A 19,410-nucleotide genomic window follows, 5' to 3' on the forward strand; every position below is an offset into this window, starting at 1 on the left:
TGTAAGTGCTGACATAATTTTAAATATGTACAATTGAATTTTGTGGAATAACATTTTTAACAAATAAAAAATATCTGTTAGAGTGTTTTGTAGTCCCTTAAAATCTTATAAAATCCATAAAATTCTTAAAATTTGAAAATCAATAGTAAAATAATTTTTATTGGTTTTATTTTTCTTTATTCAAACGCTAAAATTTATTTGTTCATTATTTCTATCATTCACGCTTGTAAGTTTGTTCTTTTTCCCCTAAAATTCATTGAATCCTTTGAAATTTTAAAATCACATAAAATCTTTTGAAATCTTTAAAAGTCAGTGTGATAAATTCTTTAAAATCTTGAGTGTATAAAGTCTTTTACATAAAAAGTCTTTTAAAATCTCACAAAATCAATACAATCTCACACAATCTTTTAAAATCTTAAAGACTTTTTTTTATTAAAATAGTCTTTTAAAATCCTAATCCAATACACCCCATAAAATCATCTTTTATCTAAAATGTTATCCAAGGATATTTGTATATACACGTAGATATCTCAAAATCTGTGTATATTAACACTTAACGGATGTCGATATGGATATGAGAGGGAAGAATATCATATTTTATCCAACGAACGTGAATATCATATTATCGGCATCTATGCATATCCATTTACATCAAAGTGCTGGGATGGTCGTTAGCTTATTTTGGAAAAAAAAAAAAAAACTCTCACGAGTGATTCTGTTGTGACCGTAGTATAGCTTATTTTGGAAAAAACTCTCGCAAGTTGTTATCTCACCTATATGAAGTAAAAAAGTGTTTAATTGAAAAGTAGGTCAAGAGCTCCGTTCAGAACACAGTGACTGCAAGGATGACAAGGAGACGTGGTAAAGGGTTGGATTTTTCTCATCCTCGACGCCAACACCCGACTGCATCTATCATGATTCCGACAAAGCTGGTGGTTCTCCCTGACGATCTCATCTTCAAGATACTTTCCTTACTTCCGGTTATATCTCTTGTTCGATTCACTTGTGTTAGCAAGTCTTGGAAAACCCTAATCTTTGATCCCACCTTCGTCAAATTACACCTCAATAGATCCTCTTCAACGCGAAATCCGCCATGCACGCTAATAACGCGTAACAGTTACTACAAAATCCATACCATCGCATATACCGCCAAAGGATCTCCCAGTGTTACATCCTACGAAAAACATGTGCTTGCTGTCGTTCCTTGCTCCATGCAACGTTTAATTGAAAACCCGTCGTTCACTCTTTTCATCAATCGTTGCTACCTATTCAAAGACGAGGAATGCAATGAATGCACTCGTATGCTTGGTACCTGCAATGGACTCATTCTTCATTTGACAACTGCTGTTTTTACCCATCCTCCATATCTAGAGTACTGGTTTCGTTTATCGAACCCAGCCACCAGGACAACATCTCCAAAATTTGGCCATTTTCCCAGTTTTCCACTTCAAATTTGTTTTAGTTTCAAGTTCAGGTTTGGTTATGACAATTCAACCGGCACTTATAAGGTGGTGGCGTATTGTTGCAATCCACTTGAAAAGAGAAGCATTGTCAGAATTCTAACTGTGGGTAACTTTTGGAGAGATATTGAAAGTTTCCCTGCTGTCCCTCTTCATATAGACTATGATCATGATCGTTATTGTCATAATGGTGTGTATTTCAGTGACACTCTTAACTGGTTAGCTATTCACAATCACAATGGCATTGACTACGATTTTAAGAATCTTAGAGTTGAGCAATTTGTTATTGTTTCGCTTGAGCTGGGAACGGAGACTTACAATCAATACCTGCTGCCTCTGGGTTTTGATGAGGTGCCCCCTACACAACCAACGGTTAGTGTCTTGGGTGGCTGTCTTTGTTTTTCTTATTCTTCTGACAAGGAAAACGAATTTGTTTTATGGCAGATGAAGAAATTTGGGATAGAAGAGTCTTGGAGTCAATTACTTAGATTAGTTTCCAAAATCTTCAATTACACTTAAAGCATTATTATCCAATGATACCAATACTTCTTTTTGAGGAAGATCATACAATGATACTTAAGAGCATTCAAGAACACCATCCACTTCTCTATAATTGGAGAGATAATAAAGTAGAGCTAATACAAACTACTGCAAGTAGTACTTTTACTGGTGATAGTATTGACCGTGGTGGTATAAGTTGGTACCCTCCCAATTGTTACGTTGAAAGCTTGGTTTCACCTATTTGAAAGTAAGTCCTCTCCCACATTTTTCTTGTTTGAATTTATGTTAATTTGTATATGTTGTCTTCATAATAATAAAATTGTGTGAATATTCTATTTTATGGTTACTAATTACATAGATTGTATTTTTTGATGACTATCTATGTGACTTCTCTTAAGGAATTTCAATCTCTCTTGTTCACATGTTTTCAAGAAAGAATATTTTTATCTCCCTTAGGATGGGTTTAGTCTTATTTACAGAAAACAACTACTCCTAATGAACAAAATAACTAGCAACCAAGAATTTGTTTGCAACCTTCCCTCTTTTCCCGTGATAAACTTGCATGACTTCATCATATGATGCGGGTTTATGCTGGTGCCTAACAATACCATCCTCTCACAACCTTGTCTTAAAGGTTGAAGACGGAACTGTTGTTGAATGGTTGCCTTGTTCTCCCAAGTTGCCTCATTAACTGGTCTGTCTTGCCACTGTTTCAGGACATGAGATGAGGTATGCTTGTATCCTGATGTGTTCTGTTCCCAAAATGTGAGCTTGATTGTATTCTTTTTCAAAGAATGGGCTTCGAATTTAAAAGCTACCGCCCCAATTGGTTTAAGAACCCAACGTTCAAAAGTCCAAAGATTAGTTTATTATGAGTTTATTCAAGTCACGAGTTGCTATTATTCTTGTGGTATTGCCTCTTGTGGGAAATTGTACTTTCTATTTCGCTATTCATGATAGAATTTCATAATATATCTACGGCTTGGTCTTGGTTAAGGATGTTAAGATTCACTACTGAAACTATTTTATGAATTCTTTCTTGGTTTAGAATTACTCCTATTTTGATTTATCTGGTGGTAATCGTATCAAGATGGTGGCGTGAGTTATTTTACAAGTATGCTTATGGAACCAGTAATGTAGGACTGTAGATAGCTGATCAACTGACTTGGGGATGCCGCTGTCACTCCTATCAGAAGGAAGCTGAACTGTGATGTACACCAAAATTATTTCCATTATGGACTCGAGTTTTGATTTCTAGAAGAAGAAAAAAACAGATTCAAGAACTTTCTCTGTTTTTGTGGACTTGGTCACCAAAATTATTTCCATGTTTCAACCAGTTTTGCTCCCTTTTTTTTTTTTTTCCATTTTTGTGAGCATCTATTTCTATGACAATTTCAAAACTATGTTGGTGTTTATGAATTTAAGGGTTTATGTTTGATTATGTTATCCAATTACTAATCTATACTATAAACCATGTTATGAAATCTTGATCGTTATTAACCTATTCTATTATTAACCTCTATTGATGTATTACTCAATTTCTCATTTGAAAATCTGGCACTATGCACAGAAAATGAAAGAAAATTATGATAAAAGAGGAAAGAGGGAAGGGCTATTATATAGGGGATTTATGATAAGATGACAATAAAATACAAGGACAAGGACCAATTTCATCTTCACTCCGACAAAATATCATCAACGTCCCTCAGCAACTGATTAATTTTAATAAAAGAAATAGAAACACAAAATAATATTAAGCTCTAACCTACAATTACATTCTAATCTTTTACAAACAAACATTGAAAGATCAAGGTGACACTAAGCTCGTCCTTTATCACTATAATACAAACCCAAAATCACTACAAAGACTTCGGAGGACAAACTCTATCATGTTAGAAGTTTTCAAGCCAACGTGTAACTCTACCATGTTTTAATATCTCATGTTCGATTCTGTTTGCTGTCAAATTCAGTGGGCTAGTTTATCTTCTTCAAAAATGGGTTGGATCTTGTATTGAAAATTTATCAGTAATACGCAATTTAATTTCTCCACTCTCATTGGCATATCCAATTTCATCCCTTGTTCAAAGAATGCATTCAGCAAGCTTCTTAAATTCAATTTGTTGAGTTTGATTGGTTGAAGAACGTAGACTCATGTTTATTGAAAGAGTCAACACTTTGCAATGATTGTACAAATTGGATGAATTGATGGCAACCGCTGGTATGTTTTGTCAACATGCTTTCCTAATCACGAACAAAAAATTCTAAAATCGCCGCCCAAAACTCTTGATATACCACCGAAACATTTTTCCATATTTTCAACACCATCGTAAGAAATTACATTTGCATTTTCGATCAAAAGCCTAAAATCTATAACGATTCATCATTGATGCTTCGTGTCAAATACTTAATTTGGTTTTTAAGAAGAAAGTAACTTTTTACTTTTTTTTTCTTGTTTTCAAATCCACATATCAATGCTTCATTGATTTGCAATGAAATATTGAAGGATGAACCGGTTGTACAAACAGCTGAAAGTATCACACTAGTAGTATATAAAAAGAGCAGAAAGAATCAAGTAATGACAAAAAAATAGAGATGTGAGTAAAAAGTATTGTAAATAATTGAATCTTATTTGGTATCTCCTATCCACATTTCTTCTTGCGAACCCAAAAAATTCCAGTTTTATCCTGTTCGGTATACTTCCTCCAATCTCCATTATAAGAGAAAGTTTAATTTATAAATTCATTCAATAACCGATAAGGTGCTAACACAACAGCAAAACAGTCCCAGCAGCACCCACGGCTAGCAGCAAGAGCTGCTAACAGCAGCAGACTCGTCCGATCCAACCCCGGCAAAATATCGATACTCTAATAGTCCTCAATGATATATAATGTGTTTAGTTCCCTAATGATATACATTTGGACTAATCTTCTTAAAAAATATCGATACTCTAATAGTCCTCAAAATAGTTACTATAAAATGTAAATAGGGGCTAAAATTGAATAATTTTCTTTTGAGGGATTAAACTTGAAAATTCATGATTCTGTTGGGACTCTACAAATTTTACCCGAAAAGAATTATCGTTAAATATGTTTTCGGTCCCTATAAAATTGTTATCTTCTAATTTTAATAACTTTTTTGGTTTTTATAAAACATTTTGCACGTAGTTAATTGAGAACCCGACGTTCCCCCTTTCCGTTAAACCCAACTATTATATGAGAGACAAAGAATCTTGAGGTATAGTTGGCACCTGAAATGGAATGATATGTTTGTTTGGAGAAAATTTTAACTCCACCGATGAATATCTAGAGTACTATCTCCGTTTATGGAACCCAGCCACCAGGACAACATCTCAAAAATTTGGCCATTTGGGCGACTTTTACAAAACTTTCTATTGTCATGGATTTTACAAATTCAAATTTGGTTTTGACAATTCAAACAGAACTTATAAGGTGGTGGCATACCGTTACAATCCAGTTCGATTGAGAAGCAATGTGAAAATTCTCAGTTTTGGTGATAATGTTTGGAGAGATATTGAAAGTTTCCCAGTTGTTCCTCTTCATTCGGACTCCATTTACGGGGACCATTTTAGTGAAGAATGTGTATATTTGAGTGGCACTCTTAATTGGTTAGCTATTCACAATAACATCGGTTACATTTGCAAAGATATCACAGTTGGGCAATTTGTTATTGTTTCACTTGATTTGGAGACGGAGACATAGAAGCAGTACATGTTGCCTCCTGGGTTTGATGAAGTGCCGTCTGTGGAGCCAACATTTGGTGTGTTGGGGGGCTGCCTTTGTTTTTCTTGTTTTTACAATAATACCAATTTTGATTTTGTTATATGGCAGATGAAGAAATTTGGGGTTGAAGAGTCCTGGACTCAATTTTTAAAAATTAGTTGCCAAAATCCTAGTGACAAAGGGTTTATTGAGGATGACGGAATGCATTATTGTCGAGTGGTACTGTTGCTTCTTGCTGAGGATGGTGATACGTTGATGCTTAAGAGCAAGGGAGATAAAGATGCAGTTCTATATTATTGGAAAGATAATAGAAAAGAGCAAATAAAATTTACTGCAAGTAGATTTATTACCAACAATATAACTAGAGAAGAAGTATGCGGGTTTTGGGCCATGGATTACACTGAAAGCTTAGTTTCAATTTCTTGAAAGTTGCTTTTCTAGGGTTTACTTGATTGAATTTATGTTCGTTTGGATATGTTGTTTTCATTATAAGTTATTGAGAGATTATTCCTTTTTATGATTGCTTATGTTAATTGTATTTTTGAATGACTATGAGACTATCTATTGGCTATTGTTACTGGCTTGACAATATCTTGGTTCTAAATGAATTTAGTATTGTTTTTATATTATCATCAATATCAACTAGAAGATAGTTAGGAAATTCAATAGCTTGAACTACAATATAGATCAATGTAGTTAGGACATTTAGCTTAAATTTGATTGCTTTACTCTTTCATAATGCTAGATTGTTATATAAAAACATTGAAACTACAGGATCATATTTTGAGCTACAATATGTCACCAGAGTTATCTATTTTAACGCATTCTAAATTTTATTATAAAATAGAAACTGCATTCAAGCATTTGGTATGACACATGAACACAGTTCTAGGTGAAGATAAATGGAACTCCATTCCCCTTGAAGTTTTAAGATACAGGGACTAATCTGCTCTGAGGATTTAATGCTCGCCATTTTTCTCTCATATATGTTACTTTTTCATCTGAAACCTTATCCTTTGAGGTTGGTTATTGTTTAACAACTCTTTTACATTTGGTTTTATTGTTTTATGTGGTTGTCCAAATAGAAAATGCATCAATTCAAAAGGCATAAAAAGACTGCAGAGAGCTGATGCATCAACTCGGGGATGCCACTGTTACTCATATCAGAAGGAAACTGAACTCTGATGTCACAACCTTGTGGACTTGAGTTGTCGTTTCTACAAAAAAAAAAATATTCAAGAACTCTCTCTATCCAAGTGCACTTTTTCTGTATTTAATTTTCCCCTTCTTTTGGTTCTAGGCATATTTCCAAGTTTCAACCAGTTTAGCATTTCTTTTCAGCCATTTTGTCAGCGTCAATTTCTATGACAATTTCAAAACGTTTTGTCGGTGTTTATGCTTTTTAGGGTATGTTTGACTATGTTATCCAATTTATAATCTATACTATGAACCATGTTATTAAAGCTTGACTGTAATGAATCTATCCAATTATTAACCTATGTTGATGCATTACACAATGTCACGTGAAAACCATGTTATTAAAGCTTGATTGTAATGAATCTAACAAATTATTAACCTACGCTGATGCATTACACAATGTCACGTGAAAAGGAGATAAAATTGTGAGAAAATATGAAAGAGCTATTATAATGGATATAGAATAAAAGGGGTGTACAATAAGATCGGTTTCACCAATTGTATATTACTGGAAAAATGAACTTCTTTCTGTTTTTAATGTATAGACCAAATGCTATTGAATGGAAATTGCATTCGAACATCTGGTATGAGACATGAACTTCATTCCACTTGAAGTTTGAAAATATATGTACTAATGCAGCTGCCAAGCTCAACATCATCATATATAAGTACCTTCAGAAAATCAATGAACAAATTTGGAAGATAAGAAGGCATGTGTGGACTCCATTTATGATCAGGAAGCTACTAGATATTCCTCTCATAGATGCTGCCCACAATTGTCTTCCAGTCCACTTCAAAATCCATATAAGTGGAGGTCTCTCACCCATTGCATAGCTGTTAGTAAACCCAAAGCTACCCCTATGTCGATGTCTAATATTGTGAAAATCCATTTCGTTCTAATTAAAACAAAACCTCCTTTGTCATCTCCTATGAAAATATTGATACCCACTATGTTTAGAGCACTTGAAAAGCACACATCCACATTGCATTTGAAACGTCCTGCAGGAGGTTTCGTCTAACGATTGCAACCGGTGATGACAGGGGACTTTTACTCCTAAAATGAATTTCACTCCTTCTTGAATGTTGATTATTTGGTTTCCCATTCAAATGTTATACACATCAGTAGACTTTGGACAGATTTTTTATGCCTGCGGGTGATAGATAGGATAAAGATAAACCATCTTTATTTCTTCAAGCAAACAATATTTTTGTTAACTTCAAAACTTTGTAACAGATAATGAGTGTAATTGTGTGGGTTTATTCTGGTGCCAAACAATACCATTGGCCCCTTGAACAACCTTTTCCTAAAGGTTGACGTCAGGAAACCGCTGCTGAATTATTTCCTTGTCCTCCCAAGTTGCATTGTCAACTGGTCTATCTTGTCACTGTATCAAGACTTCTGGTCTGCTTGTATCCTGGTACGTTAGTTGTCTGGTTTCCAGAACGTGAGTTGGTTGCAGAATCACCCCTTCAAATAGAAACTCTGTTGTCACGGTTTGGTGCCCTACTGCTCTCCTTAATTGAGACATGGAAAGCAGAGTGTACTCTTTTCAAACAGAGTTTAAATTTAAAAGCTACTGGCCCAACTTGTTAAAGAACACATCATTCTTTGTCAAAGTCATTGATGCTTCTGAACATGCAAAGACCATGGAAATATTATATGAGTTGCTGAACAATTTTATTGAGATTGGTGAGCTAAATGTTGTGTAGGTTGATTACTGACAATGGAAGTAACTTTGTTACGGTTGTAAACTGTTAATGAGGAACAAACCCCACTTCTTTTGGACTTCAAGTGTTTCACATTGTATAGACAAGGAGGGATTAGTCTTCTAGGTTACATTTATAACCACACATCTTCTTTGAACTTAATGAGGAAGAAAACCATCAATGTTGAGTTGGTTAGGCATGGAGTTACGAGCTTTGCTACCAAATTCCTTACGTTGCAAAGGTTACCCAAACTAAAATCCAAGCTTAGGTAGATGTTTATATCTAAAGATAGGTTGAATTTGTGTTAAGGATCCTAAAGAAAGAAGGAAATCGTAAGTGCAATTATGCCATCTTTTTGAAATGATGTAATCTACACTCTTCTAATGGGTGAAATATATGCAGCAATGGAGGTTGCCAACGATTCAATAAGAAATATGGGAGTGCCATGTGTTGTTAATTGATATATGAGTTTTTCATTGAACGACGGTGTAGCCTTTATTATGAGTGGCATTGCTTCTTTAAATTGTATGCCATCTATATATATATATATTTTTGAATTTGAAACTTGCTTCATTCTAATGTTTGGATTGTGCCTATGTGGCACCTCTAAAGAAGCTTGGTTTCTACTCTCTTATTCTATCTAATAATAATCTAATAGTTGTAATAGATAGATAGATGATCAGAGAAGTAGGAGAGACAAATGAAGGAAGAGAGAGAAAAGAGGGTGGGGAAGTTGAGAGAATTGCCCCTCAATTTTTGCAAATGGACAAAATTATCCCATGCCATATAAGGGGTGTACAATGGGGTTTGCCACATGGGGTTGTCTACCAATCACCACTATGTTTGTTTAGGGACTCTCATATGGTGTTGTTCAAGGATGGAAACAACCTACAAATATCCGCGGATAAAATCAATCACAAACACGGAGTAAATACCGTAATATATAGATGAATAAAATAAATGGATTTTTCAATTATTCATTATTTAATGGTAGCCACATTACATAAATAATCTTACTACTGTTTCAACTAAAGACCTACAGTAAAAAAAAAACTAAAAATCTAATACTATACAGTATTATTATGAGGGCTTCAATTCTTTAAAACAAACCAATGTTGTATTGATCTTTTTTTTAATCAAGGAACTTTGTTTTTATCAAATGTGATGTTTTTTTTTATTAGAAATGAAATGTATGGATCCTTGTGGAGCTGTTATTTGGTTTTTATGTTTTTCGGGTGGGGTGTACCCTATATATGCGGCACCTTTTTGTATCTTTCTATCGTCCATTCCTTGCGCCTTGCGGGGTTGGCGCTAATAAATTTTGCCGATTCAAAAAAAAAAACTAGCAACCAACAATTTTTTTACTACCTTCCCTATTTTCCTGTAATAAACTTGCATGCGTTATCATATGATGCGGGTTTATGCTGGTGCCTAACAATACCATCCTCCCACAACCTTGTCCTAAAGGTTGAAGTCAGGAAACTGTTGTTGAATGGTTGCCTTGTTCTCGCAAGTTGCCAATCAACTGGTCTGTCTTGCCACTGTATCAGGACATGAGATGAGGTATGCTTGTATCCAAAATGTGTTCTGTTCCCAAAATGTGAACTGGTTGCAGAATAATCCCCCCTTTAGATAGAAACTCAGCTGGCAACTTTGTTGTCACTATTTGGTGCCCTACTGCTCTCTTTAATTGAGAGGCATGGAAAACAGATTGTTTTCTTTTCGAAGAACGGGCTTCAAATTTAAAATCTACCGTCTTAATTTGTTTATAAACCAGCATTCAAAAGTCCAAAGATTATGTTAATATGAGTTTATTCGAGTCACGAGTAGCTATTATTCTTATGGTATTGCCTCCTGTGGGAAATTGTACTTTGTATTTAGCTATTCATGATAGTTACATGGAATTTCATAATTATCTACTGCTTGGTCTTGGTTAAGAATGTTAAGATTCGTTACTGAAACAATTTTTAGAATTCCTTCATGGTTAAAAATTACTCATATTTTGATTTATTACTGCAACTATTTGGTGGTAATCGCATCTTAATTTGACAGAAAAAGAAAAGGCATCAGTTATGCAATATGCTGACATGAGTTATTTGATGTGTATGCATATGGAACTGGTAATGTAGAACTGCAGATAGCTGATTCACTGACTTGGGGATGCCGCTGTCACTCATATCAGAAGGAAGCTGAATTGTGATGCACCCAACGTTATGGACTTGAGTTTTCATTTCTAGAAGAAAGAAACAGATTCAAGAACTTTTGTGGACTTGGTCACCAAAATTATTTCCATTTTCAACCTGTTTTGCTCCCTTTTTTTTTCATTTTTGTGAGCATCTATTTCTATGACAATTTTAAAACTATGTTGGTGTGTATGCATTTAAGGGTTTATGTTTGATTATGTTATCCAATTACGAATCTAAACTATAAACCATATTATTAAAGCATGATTGTCATGACCTATCCAATTATTAACCTCAGTTGATGCATTATTCAATTTCTCACCTGAATATCTGGTACTATGCACAAAAAATGATATTAAATAATGATAAAAGAGGAAAGAAGTATGTGCAATTGTAGGGGATATAAGATAACTGAAATCTCTCTTATATGGTTTCCTGTCCTGACTGCTGGAATTTGTTTTCTGAGTGTGAATATGAAAATTTGTAATTTATGTGGAATGAAGAAAACATGGTATTAACTCAACTCAAGAGAATAATGTCCTTCCTTCTAATGTCCTTCCTTCTGGAGAAAGCTTGAACAGGCTACAAATGTCCTTCAGATTACTTCTTTTTTTATTGGAGAAATAGATTGATTCATCAACAACAATGGCTGAAAAATAAAAATGAAAATCCATATATAACCATAATTTTCGTAGACTGCTGGTGGCAAAACTCCATGATCAAATATCGTGTTTTCTTTACTTGTGTTTTTCATATGTTTTTCCTATGAATCGGGGTTGCTGTTCTAACATTGGTTTATAATTACATGGTGATTTGAATCGGGGTTTCTGTTCTAACATTGTCTTTTACAGATAACAAACGTAATTGTGAAGATTGTAAAATTCACTGTTCATAAGTCATCCATAGATATTATTACCCCATAACGGATGTAACGGATTTAGAAATCTTTGGAGCCAGAGACATAATAAGAATGTGTTGGGGATCATGGTGAATGTCCCAACTAACACACTTTCAACTCGAAGTATAAATGTGTACTACCTAATTTTTTTTTTTTTTTGTTAAGGAGTTTAATGGCTAGAAAACTGAGCTAATAATTTTTTTTTTGTTCAAAAGAAAATATTTAGGTAATTTTAAAGTGTTATTTTTGAGTCAATAGATTCACTTTCTCTATATGTACATACACAATCTTTAAACGTAAGTCTATTTTACCCAATTTATACAAGAATTAAGAAAACTTATAATCTAACTCCCAAAAATGTCCAAAAAAAAACTTATAATCTAGTCATTTTACATTAAACTCACTAGTTTTCAAAAGTAACCTTCAATTATTGAGACTTTTTTTCATTTAATTAATGAGTATATCAAATTTTTAAACAATTAAGAATGTTGTGTAAGAAAATAAATAATAAATTTGAAAATTACTTTTTTAAGGAATTTGGAAAATGACTAAGGTTCAAACCTTGGCCCCACCACTTTTGTGTGAGTTTCAATGGTTGTTTTTTATTTCATCTATCTATCAAAAAAAAATTGGGGTCCTACGACTATATGACAATAAAATACAAGGACAAGGACCAATTTCATCTTCACTCCAACAAAATCTCATCAACGTTCCTCAACAAATGATTAATTTTAATAAAAGAAAAAGAAGCACAATAAATAATGTTATGCTCTACACTACAATTACATTCCAATTCCAATCTTTTACAAACAAACATTTTAAAAATCAAGGTAACACTAAGCTCGTCCTTTATCACTATAATACAAACCAAAAATCACTACAAAAACTTCGGAGGACAAACTCTGTCATGTCAGAAGTTTTCAAGCCAACGTGTAATTCCATCTTCGTCTGAAGCTGCCAATATCTCAATGTATATATGATCCAAAACAGCCTAGTAGTTGCACCATTACGAAGAAATACAGAGATTAACTAATCAGTTTCCATGCAGATAATTTATAAACCAAATTCTCAACTTACAAATCATAGCCATTTAATAAACATGGATACAATAATTAAGCCAATTCCAATCTAAAGTAAAGTATGCATAGTGTAATGTTCATAGGAATGACTTAAAACATTTTCAGTTATTAATTTTAAACTACTAACAAGGAGATGGAAGACGTGTTGTGAATGTTTAGAGAGAAGGTGAAAAGCAAACTAAGAAGAATGCATTTTCAAAAATAATGGAAACAGTGTTTTGGCATTTTCATTTTTTTAAAATGCTAAATCTGCTTTCAGAAATTGTAAAAGATGATGATGATGAAAGTATTCTCTTACGTTTATTAGTTGAAGTGAAAATGAAAACAGTAAACATGAGAAGTAAATGGATCCCTCGATTGTCAATAAACTATAACATCATGATATCATATATACATAAACAGCTGAAAGAATTTATACTCTTTATGTCAATAAAAAATAGACAACCAAAAGAAGTGAAGAAACAAAAAAGTCCTGAAAAGCATATTCTATATTTCTGACACATGCAAAGCCCATTTCAGAAAACCACAATATCATATATACAGCTAGCTATACATTATGCAAAATATTCAATAATAGCATGAAAACCATTTAAATCTCATCCCTTTAGTATCAAATACGGATCATAACTTACCGATGGGTTTCTACAATTCACCAGTCTCCATTCATCATCTATGGAACCTTCCAATGTCCAATTCTCCCAGACATCAAAACTATGACTAGCAAATACGAACTCCATTCTTCTATTGATCTGCAAAAAAAACGTTTATAACAAAATTGTAGGCATCAACTATATTAGCAATGTAATTATGATGATATTAATAGTAGAAGGAGCGTTGTATCCAAATCTTAGCTTTCATATATGTTAAAAATTAAAAATCTTTAGATATTCCTTTAATTGTACAACTTCCAAGGCTAGTGCTTACTTACTAAGCATTCAATGCATTTAGTGTAAAACCATTATAAATACAAGGTGTGTGATCTCATTGTACATAGAGTTTATCCTAAGTTTACATATTTTCCACTAATTGGGGGGCCTTGTCACAACGGTAAAGTTGTTGTATCATGTGACTGAAAGGTCACGGGTTCAAGTCCTAGAAACAGCCTCTTGTGTAAAAAATAGTGTAAGGCTGCGTTCAATACACCAAAATGGTGGGACCCCATCCCGGACCCTGTATGCGGGAGCTTTAGTGCACCGGGTTGCCCTTCTTGCATATTTTACAATTGAAAATATACTACGCAAAAACAGCAAAACCACATACAGAAGAATCAACATACAACATAGTTAAGCCTAAGGGGAGTCTGATCAAATTACCTGTAATAATTTTCCACCGGCAGCAAGAGATCGCAAGCCAATTGTGTCCTGAAGCAATTGCATTAAAAGTTGAAAATCAAGACACCTTTTACAAGTCTAAAATACTTGATGAAATATATGGACAAAAAGTGCTTGGATTAGTTAGTTTAAAGAGCCTTCAAACAAACCTTATTTCTGAAGATGATAAGGAACTGTGCAGCAGGATCTCTTTTTGACACATCTGGCATGGAATCTAGGATCCAACCTCCACCTTTAACTCTTTGTCTTGAGACATAAAGTGCAGAGCGGTCTGTTGCATGCAGAGCTATGATACATCCATCTTTCAAAAGTTCAGTACATTTTCCACTAAGCCTTGTGCTTGACTTTAGAGCTTGAGTGGCAATTGGTTCTTGTAAAGATTCTACTGGAGTTTTTCTACTTCTTGAGTCTTCAGAGCTTGAGCTTAAAGCTTGATCAGTGCCACTCATAGCAGTATCATCTCTCTGAGATGTTCCTTCTTTCTGATCTGATTTTTGTTGAGACTTTTGACGGATATGCCTCTTTTTGGCCTTTTTACTTGACCTGCTGCGCCTTCCTTCAGATCGAGTAGATGTACTCAGAGTCAAACTTGAAACCTGATGCTGGGATGAGGACTCCTTGACTTCACCTACTTTCTTTTGGGAGCTTTCAGGATTTGAGTAACCATCGTCTAATTGCTCTCTAACAATAATCTGCAGAGCATTTTCTTTGTATTGTTGATCAGATTGTTCATTTTCATCATCCACCTCACTCTCTTCTTCTGCATCAGACAGGGCATTTTTTGGAATAATCCCATCAATGAAGAAGGTCTGCAATATAGAGATAGCTTTCTCCCTTATCTCCATCCAAACCTCTTCACTGTAATCTGCACTTCGTGGAAGTATCAACACATTAGGCATCTCCTTAACCTGAAGCAGAAATACGGTAAAGCATGTTAATATTTTTTTTTTTATCAAGGGCTTGTTTGTTTAAGAATACAACTGCTATGATGATACGATATTCTTTTAGAGCTTTTAATCTTCTGAGAAAGTAGCTTTTCTTTAGATTTTTTCTTCATTTTTTTAAAACTTACATAATTACTACAATTTTTTAAAATCCCTTTTAATTAAATTAAAAGGTGCTTTCTCTTTAAGAAAAAAACATAAACAAATGGACACTAAAACTTTCAATGCTATACACTCACAGAGAGATTTAAATCAACATATTATTGTAAGCAGCAGATGTAAAAGTAAATCCAATTAAATTGACAAACCAATATTATCACAGTAAAGTTTCTCATTCATTCTATACTTGCTTTAATGAGGAAGTATAAAACTCCACAAATAGTAATGTTATTTGATTTTAAGTTTTTCATACAAAAAACCCAAGAACTGGTTAATGAATGGTTAAGGTTACTGGGTGACCACACATGATGAATCCTACATTGGGTAAATACAAATTTAAATATAAAAGTTATGTGAAGTTCATATAACTTTTTAAATAAACAAACTTCCATCCTAATTGACATTTACCATTCCAAAATCAATTTATTCCAGGTCTTACTTTTAGAGTACCAGCAACATCAGTCCTCGACTACCATCATTATTTATAATCCCGTTTTTTCTACCAATTTTTTCTAGGTGGGACAGGGTGCCATTTCTTATTGTTCAATATGCATACTTAAATCAACAATGCAAATGCCACTAGGTGCCTTTTACTATGAGAAGTCAAATGATTTCACACACAAATATATGATAGATGGATGAATCCCCAGCAACTACATGCATGTGCTGGCATAAAATTGGTTATCACCACACTGAGAAAATAAGTGATGTAGTTACTAGTTACTACCTAGTGATCCTAGAGAATAGTTTTCTTCTTTTGATGGATGTAAAACATCCTATGAAACATTCTACTCTAACGAAAGGAATAAAAAAAACTATTTGGGCAAAAATAATGCAAAGTTTCTTTTATTAACGTGTTTTGAATGCTTGCATGTACAAAATCCAAATTTACCATACCCATGCTTCCATCCATTGTGGCCCTTCTGCACCGTCCAAAGCACATCCAGCTATAGTTCCATCAATCAAAAGCTGCTTTAAAGCACAATCATCCAAAAGCTGACTACTACCAGTATTTACAAGAAAAGCACCTATGAAAAATTACAAAAACAATAAATCCATGACGTGAATTAAAACAGCAATATTTAACAGATCAAAGGAAAATCCCCAAAATAGAAATAAATAAGTGCATACCAGGCTTTACATGTTGAAGACATTCCGCACTAATAATTTGCATTGTCTCATTTGTTAGAGCACAATGGAGCGATATAAGGTCACTTGCAGCAAGTAAATCATTAAGAGTATCCATTTTTCGTGCTGCAGGAGGGAACTTCATTTTTGCTTGTCCCTGTGAGTGCAAGATTGTAAAAAAAAAATTAGCCAAAATGATAGAATCCGGTCATCTATTCAGGATTAGCATTTGGTTTGCGTGGCATTTAGCTAGAAGCCCCTGGTTCAAGTCATGATAAATTGTTAAACCCTTTCTAGTTTAAGGGTATACGCACTTCTTAAGAAAATAATTGAGTGTACTGATTCCCATGATTAAATAAGCTTCCTAAACTATACCCTTGGACAACTTTTGGGAGCTTAAGAGGGGAAGGGAGTTCATTTTTCTAAATAATACAAAACCTCCCTAACTTGGGAGAACTCAAAAAGTGTATTGGAGTAAGTGGTCTTATCATTCTTTACAAAATCAATCCTAGTGATGTAGCTAGGTAGAAAATTAGTTAATATTAGGTTGAGAAACAATAAATAAGGGTATTGCTAGAAGGCGAAAAAAGCATTTAATACTTCACTGATATTCTAAAATGACAAAATTTAAGAACAAACAAATATTCCAAACAGGACACTCAAAATATAAGACGGTGACTTATATGAAACACAATTACAAGTGGAAGACAGCATCACTCAGCCTTGTCTTCAATAACCCCATCACTAAATAGAGTTCCTGACCATGAAGCACCGACACAGACATGACACTGACACGTGGACACCGGTGGAAATTTGAGAAAATGACAGAATTGAATGTAATCAAATGTCTCGGTGTTCTGTCGCACACTAGACATGGCTTTGATCAGAAGTGTCGAATGTCGATGCTACAGAGGCTAATAATGGTCAATTGATAGTGTCACATATGTGTATACAGCTATAGTTACATAGTATATACATCAATATTAGAACAACAGAAATCATAATGCACAAGGAAGCCAAAAAACAATGATAACATTTCACAATTACTAAAAGTAATTAGCTCATGTTAGAAATAGAGTATCTCAATCTCAATTTTTTTGAGAAGGCCAATGTTAGTAATTAGTTGCTAGATTAGTTTTTTTTCTCCTTCATGACATCCAACTCATTTAACCCTCAGTTCAAACCAATTAAGCTACCCAAACCCAGTACCTCATTCTCATTCACATCAACAATTCACCATTTCTCAAAATTAACAAGTTAATCGTGTGCCCCAAACTGTGTAACAAACCTATTACCATTCAAATTTCCTCAACAACTTCTCCAAATGGCATCATAATACTAACACAAGTTAATCATAATACTATATAAATATCACTAACATAAGAAGAATATACCAACTAATCACAAGTTAATCACGAAACCAAACCAAGTAACACTAACACCTCTGATCAAACGTGTGTCCGGTGTTCAACACTGACACAACACATGTGATGTGATTACTTTCAATTAATTCTTTTTCTCAACATGTCAAGTGTTAGCATTTTAAATTTTAAACATAAAAATTGCTCAATTAGTTTAATTAGCAGAAGAAAAAACAAAAAATAACTGATTGATGAAGAAATTACCGAATGAACATCAAAATAGAGAACACTCATTTTGAAAGCCAAGCTCCGAGTAGCCAAAGCTCTAGCAGAAGCAGATCTACCAACAATACCAAGAACAAGACCACGACACCGTCGCATCCCGCGGCACAGCGGCTGAACAGAACCAAGCCAACCGGAAGCTGAAAGCGCATGACGAGAAAGCAGATGAGTCCGACGAAGAAGACCGAGAAACAACGCCATCACAGTATCAGCGATCTCTTCAGCACGTGAGGTATCAACATGAACGAGACGGAGACCAAGGTCAGCAGCGAGGGAGGAATCCACGGCGCGGTCAGCAGAGCCAAGGCAGAGGATGAGGTGATAGGACCGGAGACGACGCTGAGCGGCGCGTGGGAGGTAAGCGAGGGAGTGGAGGAGTACGGCGGCGGCGGATTCGATCTTTCCATCGGAGAGACGGCTGAGAGGAATGTGTTCGACGGCGGCAACGCCGGAGAGGGAATCGAGTTCGAGGGAACAATCTTCGATGCAGTTTAGGGTTACGATTAAGGGAAGTGATGGCGGCGTAGCGTTGTTACGGTGAGGCATTGCCGCACTGGATTTAGATCTCGATTGATTCGAGTTTTGTTTCCCAGTGGTGAGTGATGAAGTTACAGTTATGGTGGCTTCACTCTGTGACGAGCTAGCCGGTTTTTGGGAAGAACCTACAGATGGGGGATATTTTTTTCAAAAAATGTAATTAATGTAATTTTTTTTTTTTTTGTGACAAAAATGAAATTTTCTTTTCTAAGTTCTTCCTTTAATTTAAAAAAAAGAGTTTACATAATGAAATTCAATGTAACTAGCTTAGAAACTTGTGCCAAGCACGAGCTAGAATTTCGTGATATTTAAAATATTAAGTAAAGATTTGATATCATTCTCATTTGTCCGGTTGTTCTCTGTGCAATGGGTCAATTCATGCCAGTGTTGGCTCCCTTGTAAGGCCCAACAATGGTATCATATCTCAGATCGACTATGTGGAGAAGCAGAATTGGTTTATGGTGGTAGATCTCATATGCAGAGAGTCTCGTACTTGAGAGAGAAATGTTAATGCGTCAAGTGTGAGTTAAAGTCACATTGGATGTAAGAGTAGATGTTGAGTAACATATAAGTGTTATGATCCATATACCTAATTTCATAAGATTTGGGGTGAAGATGTGTTGTCAAACTCACGTGTATTGTTCTCTTTGTTTAATGTGATTATCAAACTCGATGCAGAATCTCCCGAAAGTCACAAATAAATTGTCTTTTAATTTTTTGATGTCGTTTGTTTGCATTTTTATCTTAAAATTTAGTTTTTAAATGTCATTGTTTTTCATTTGAATTTTTTTCATTCAACCTCTATTAATTTAAATTCATCAACTTTTGGACTTTGGCGGCAAGTGGCAATGGAAAATTGCAGATGTGTTATGCTGAGTTCACAAAATACATGTTTATTAGACA

At 34.4% G+C, this 19,410-nt stretch overlaps 2 protein-coding genes across 2 annotated transcripts; one reads left to right on the forward strand and one right to left on the reverse strand.

Annotated features, from left to right (window-relative positions):
- The first annotated feature begins 845 nt into the window (after positions 1 to 845).
- LOC11411204 (putative F-box protein At2g16220) lies at positions 846 to 6,127 on the forward strand. Its single transcript, XM_024771003.1, has 2 exons — positions 846 to 1,832; positions 5,810 to 6,127. Exons 1-2 carry the CDS (start codon positions 846 to 848, stop codon positions 6,125 to 6,127), a joined length of 1,305 nt encoding a protein of 434 aa, XP_024626771.1.
- A 6,218-nt stretch (positions 6,128 to 12,345) lies between these two features.
- Positions 12,346 to 18,655, reverse strand: LOC11405168 (C-terminal binding protein AN). The gene is made up of 7 exons (XM_003624028.4): positions 17,953 to 18,655; positions 16,331 to 16,484; positions 16,097 to 16,227; positions 14,246 to 15,004; positions 14,079 to 14,126; positions 13,398 to 13,514; positions 12,346 to 12,677 (listed from the first exon to the last, which is right to left on the reverse strand). Exons 1-7 carry the CDS (start codon positions 18,514 to 18,516, stop codon positions 12,597 to 12,599), a joined length of 1,854 nt encoding a protein of 617 aa, XP_003624076.4. The 5' UTR covers positions 18,517 to 18,655; the 3' UTR covers positions 12,346 to 12,596.
- Between the last annotated feature and the right edge of the window lie 755 nt (positions 18,656 to 19,410).

Source organism: Medicago truncatula, chromosome 7 (assembly GCF_003473485.1).
Source record: "Medicago truncatula cultivar Jemalong A17 chromosome 7, MtrunA17r5.0-ANR, whole genome shotgun sequence".
Classification (NCBI taxonomy): Eukaryota; Viridiplantae; Streptophyta; class Magnoliopsida; order Fabales; family Fabaceae; genus Medicago; species Medicago truncatula.

Coding starts and splice junctions, on each gene's coding strand:
- LOC11411204 (XM_024771003.1), top strand. CDS start 846: ATGACAAGGAGACGTGGTAAAGGGTTGGATTTTTCTCATCCTCGACGC. Junction 1,833..5,809: donor TGCCCCCTACACAACCAACG/GTTAGTGTCTTG, acceptor GTTATATGGCAG/ATGAAGAAATTTGGGGTTGA.
- LOC11405168 (XM_003624028.4), bottom strand. CDS start 18,516: ATGCCTCACCGTAACAACGCTACGCCGCCATCACTTCCCTTAATCGTA. Junction 16,485..17,952: donor TCTATTTTGATGTTCATTCG/GTAATTTCTTCA, acceptor TTGCACTCACAG/GGACAAGCAAAAATGAAGTT. Junction 14,127..14,245: donor TTATCATCTTCAGAAATAAG/GTTTGTTTGAAG, acceptor CAATTGCTTCAG/GACACAATTGGCTTGCGATC.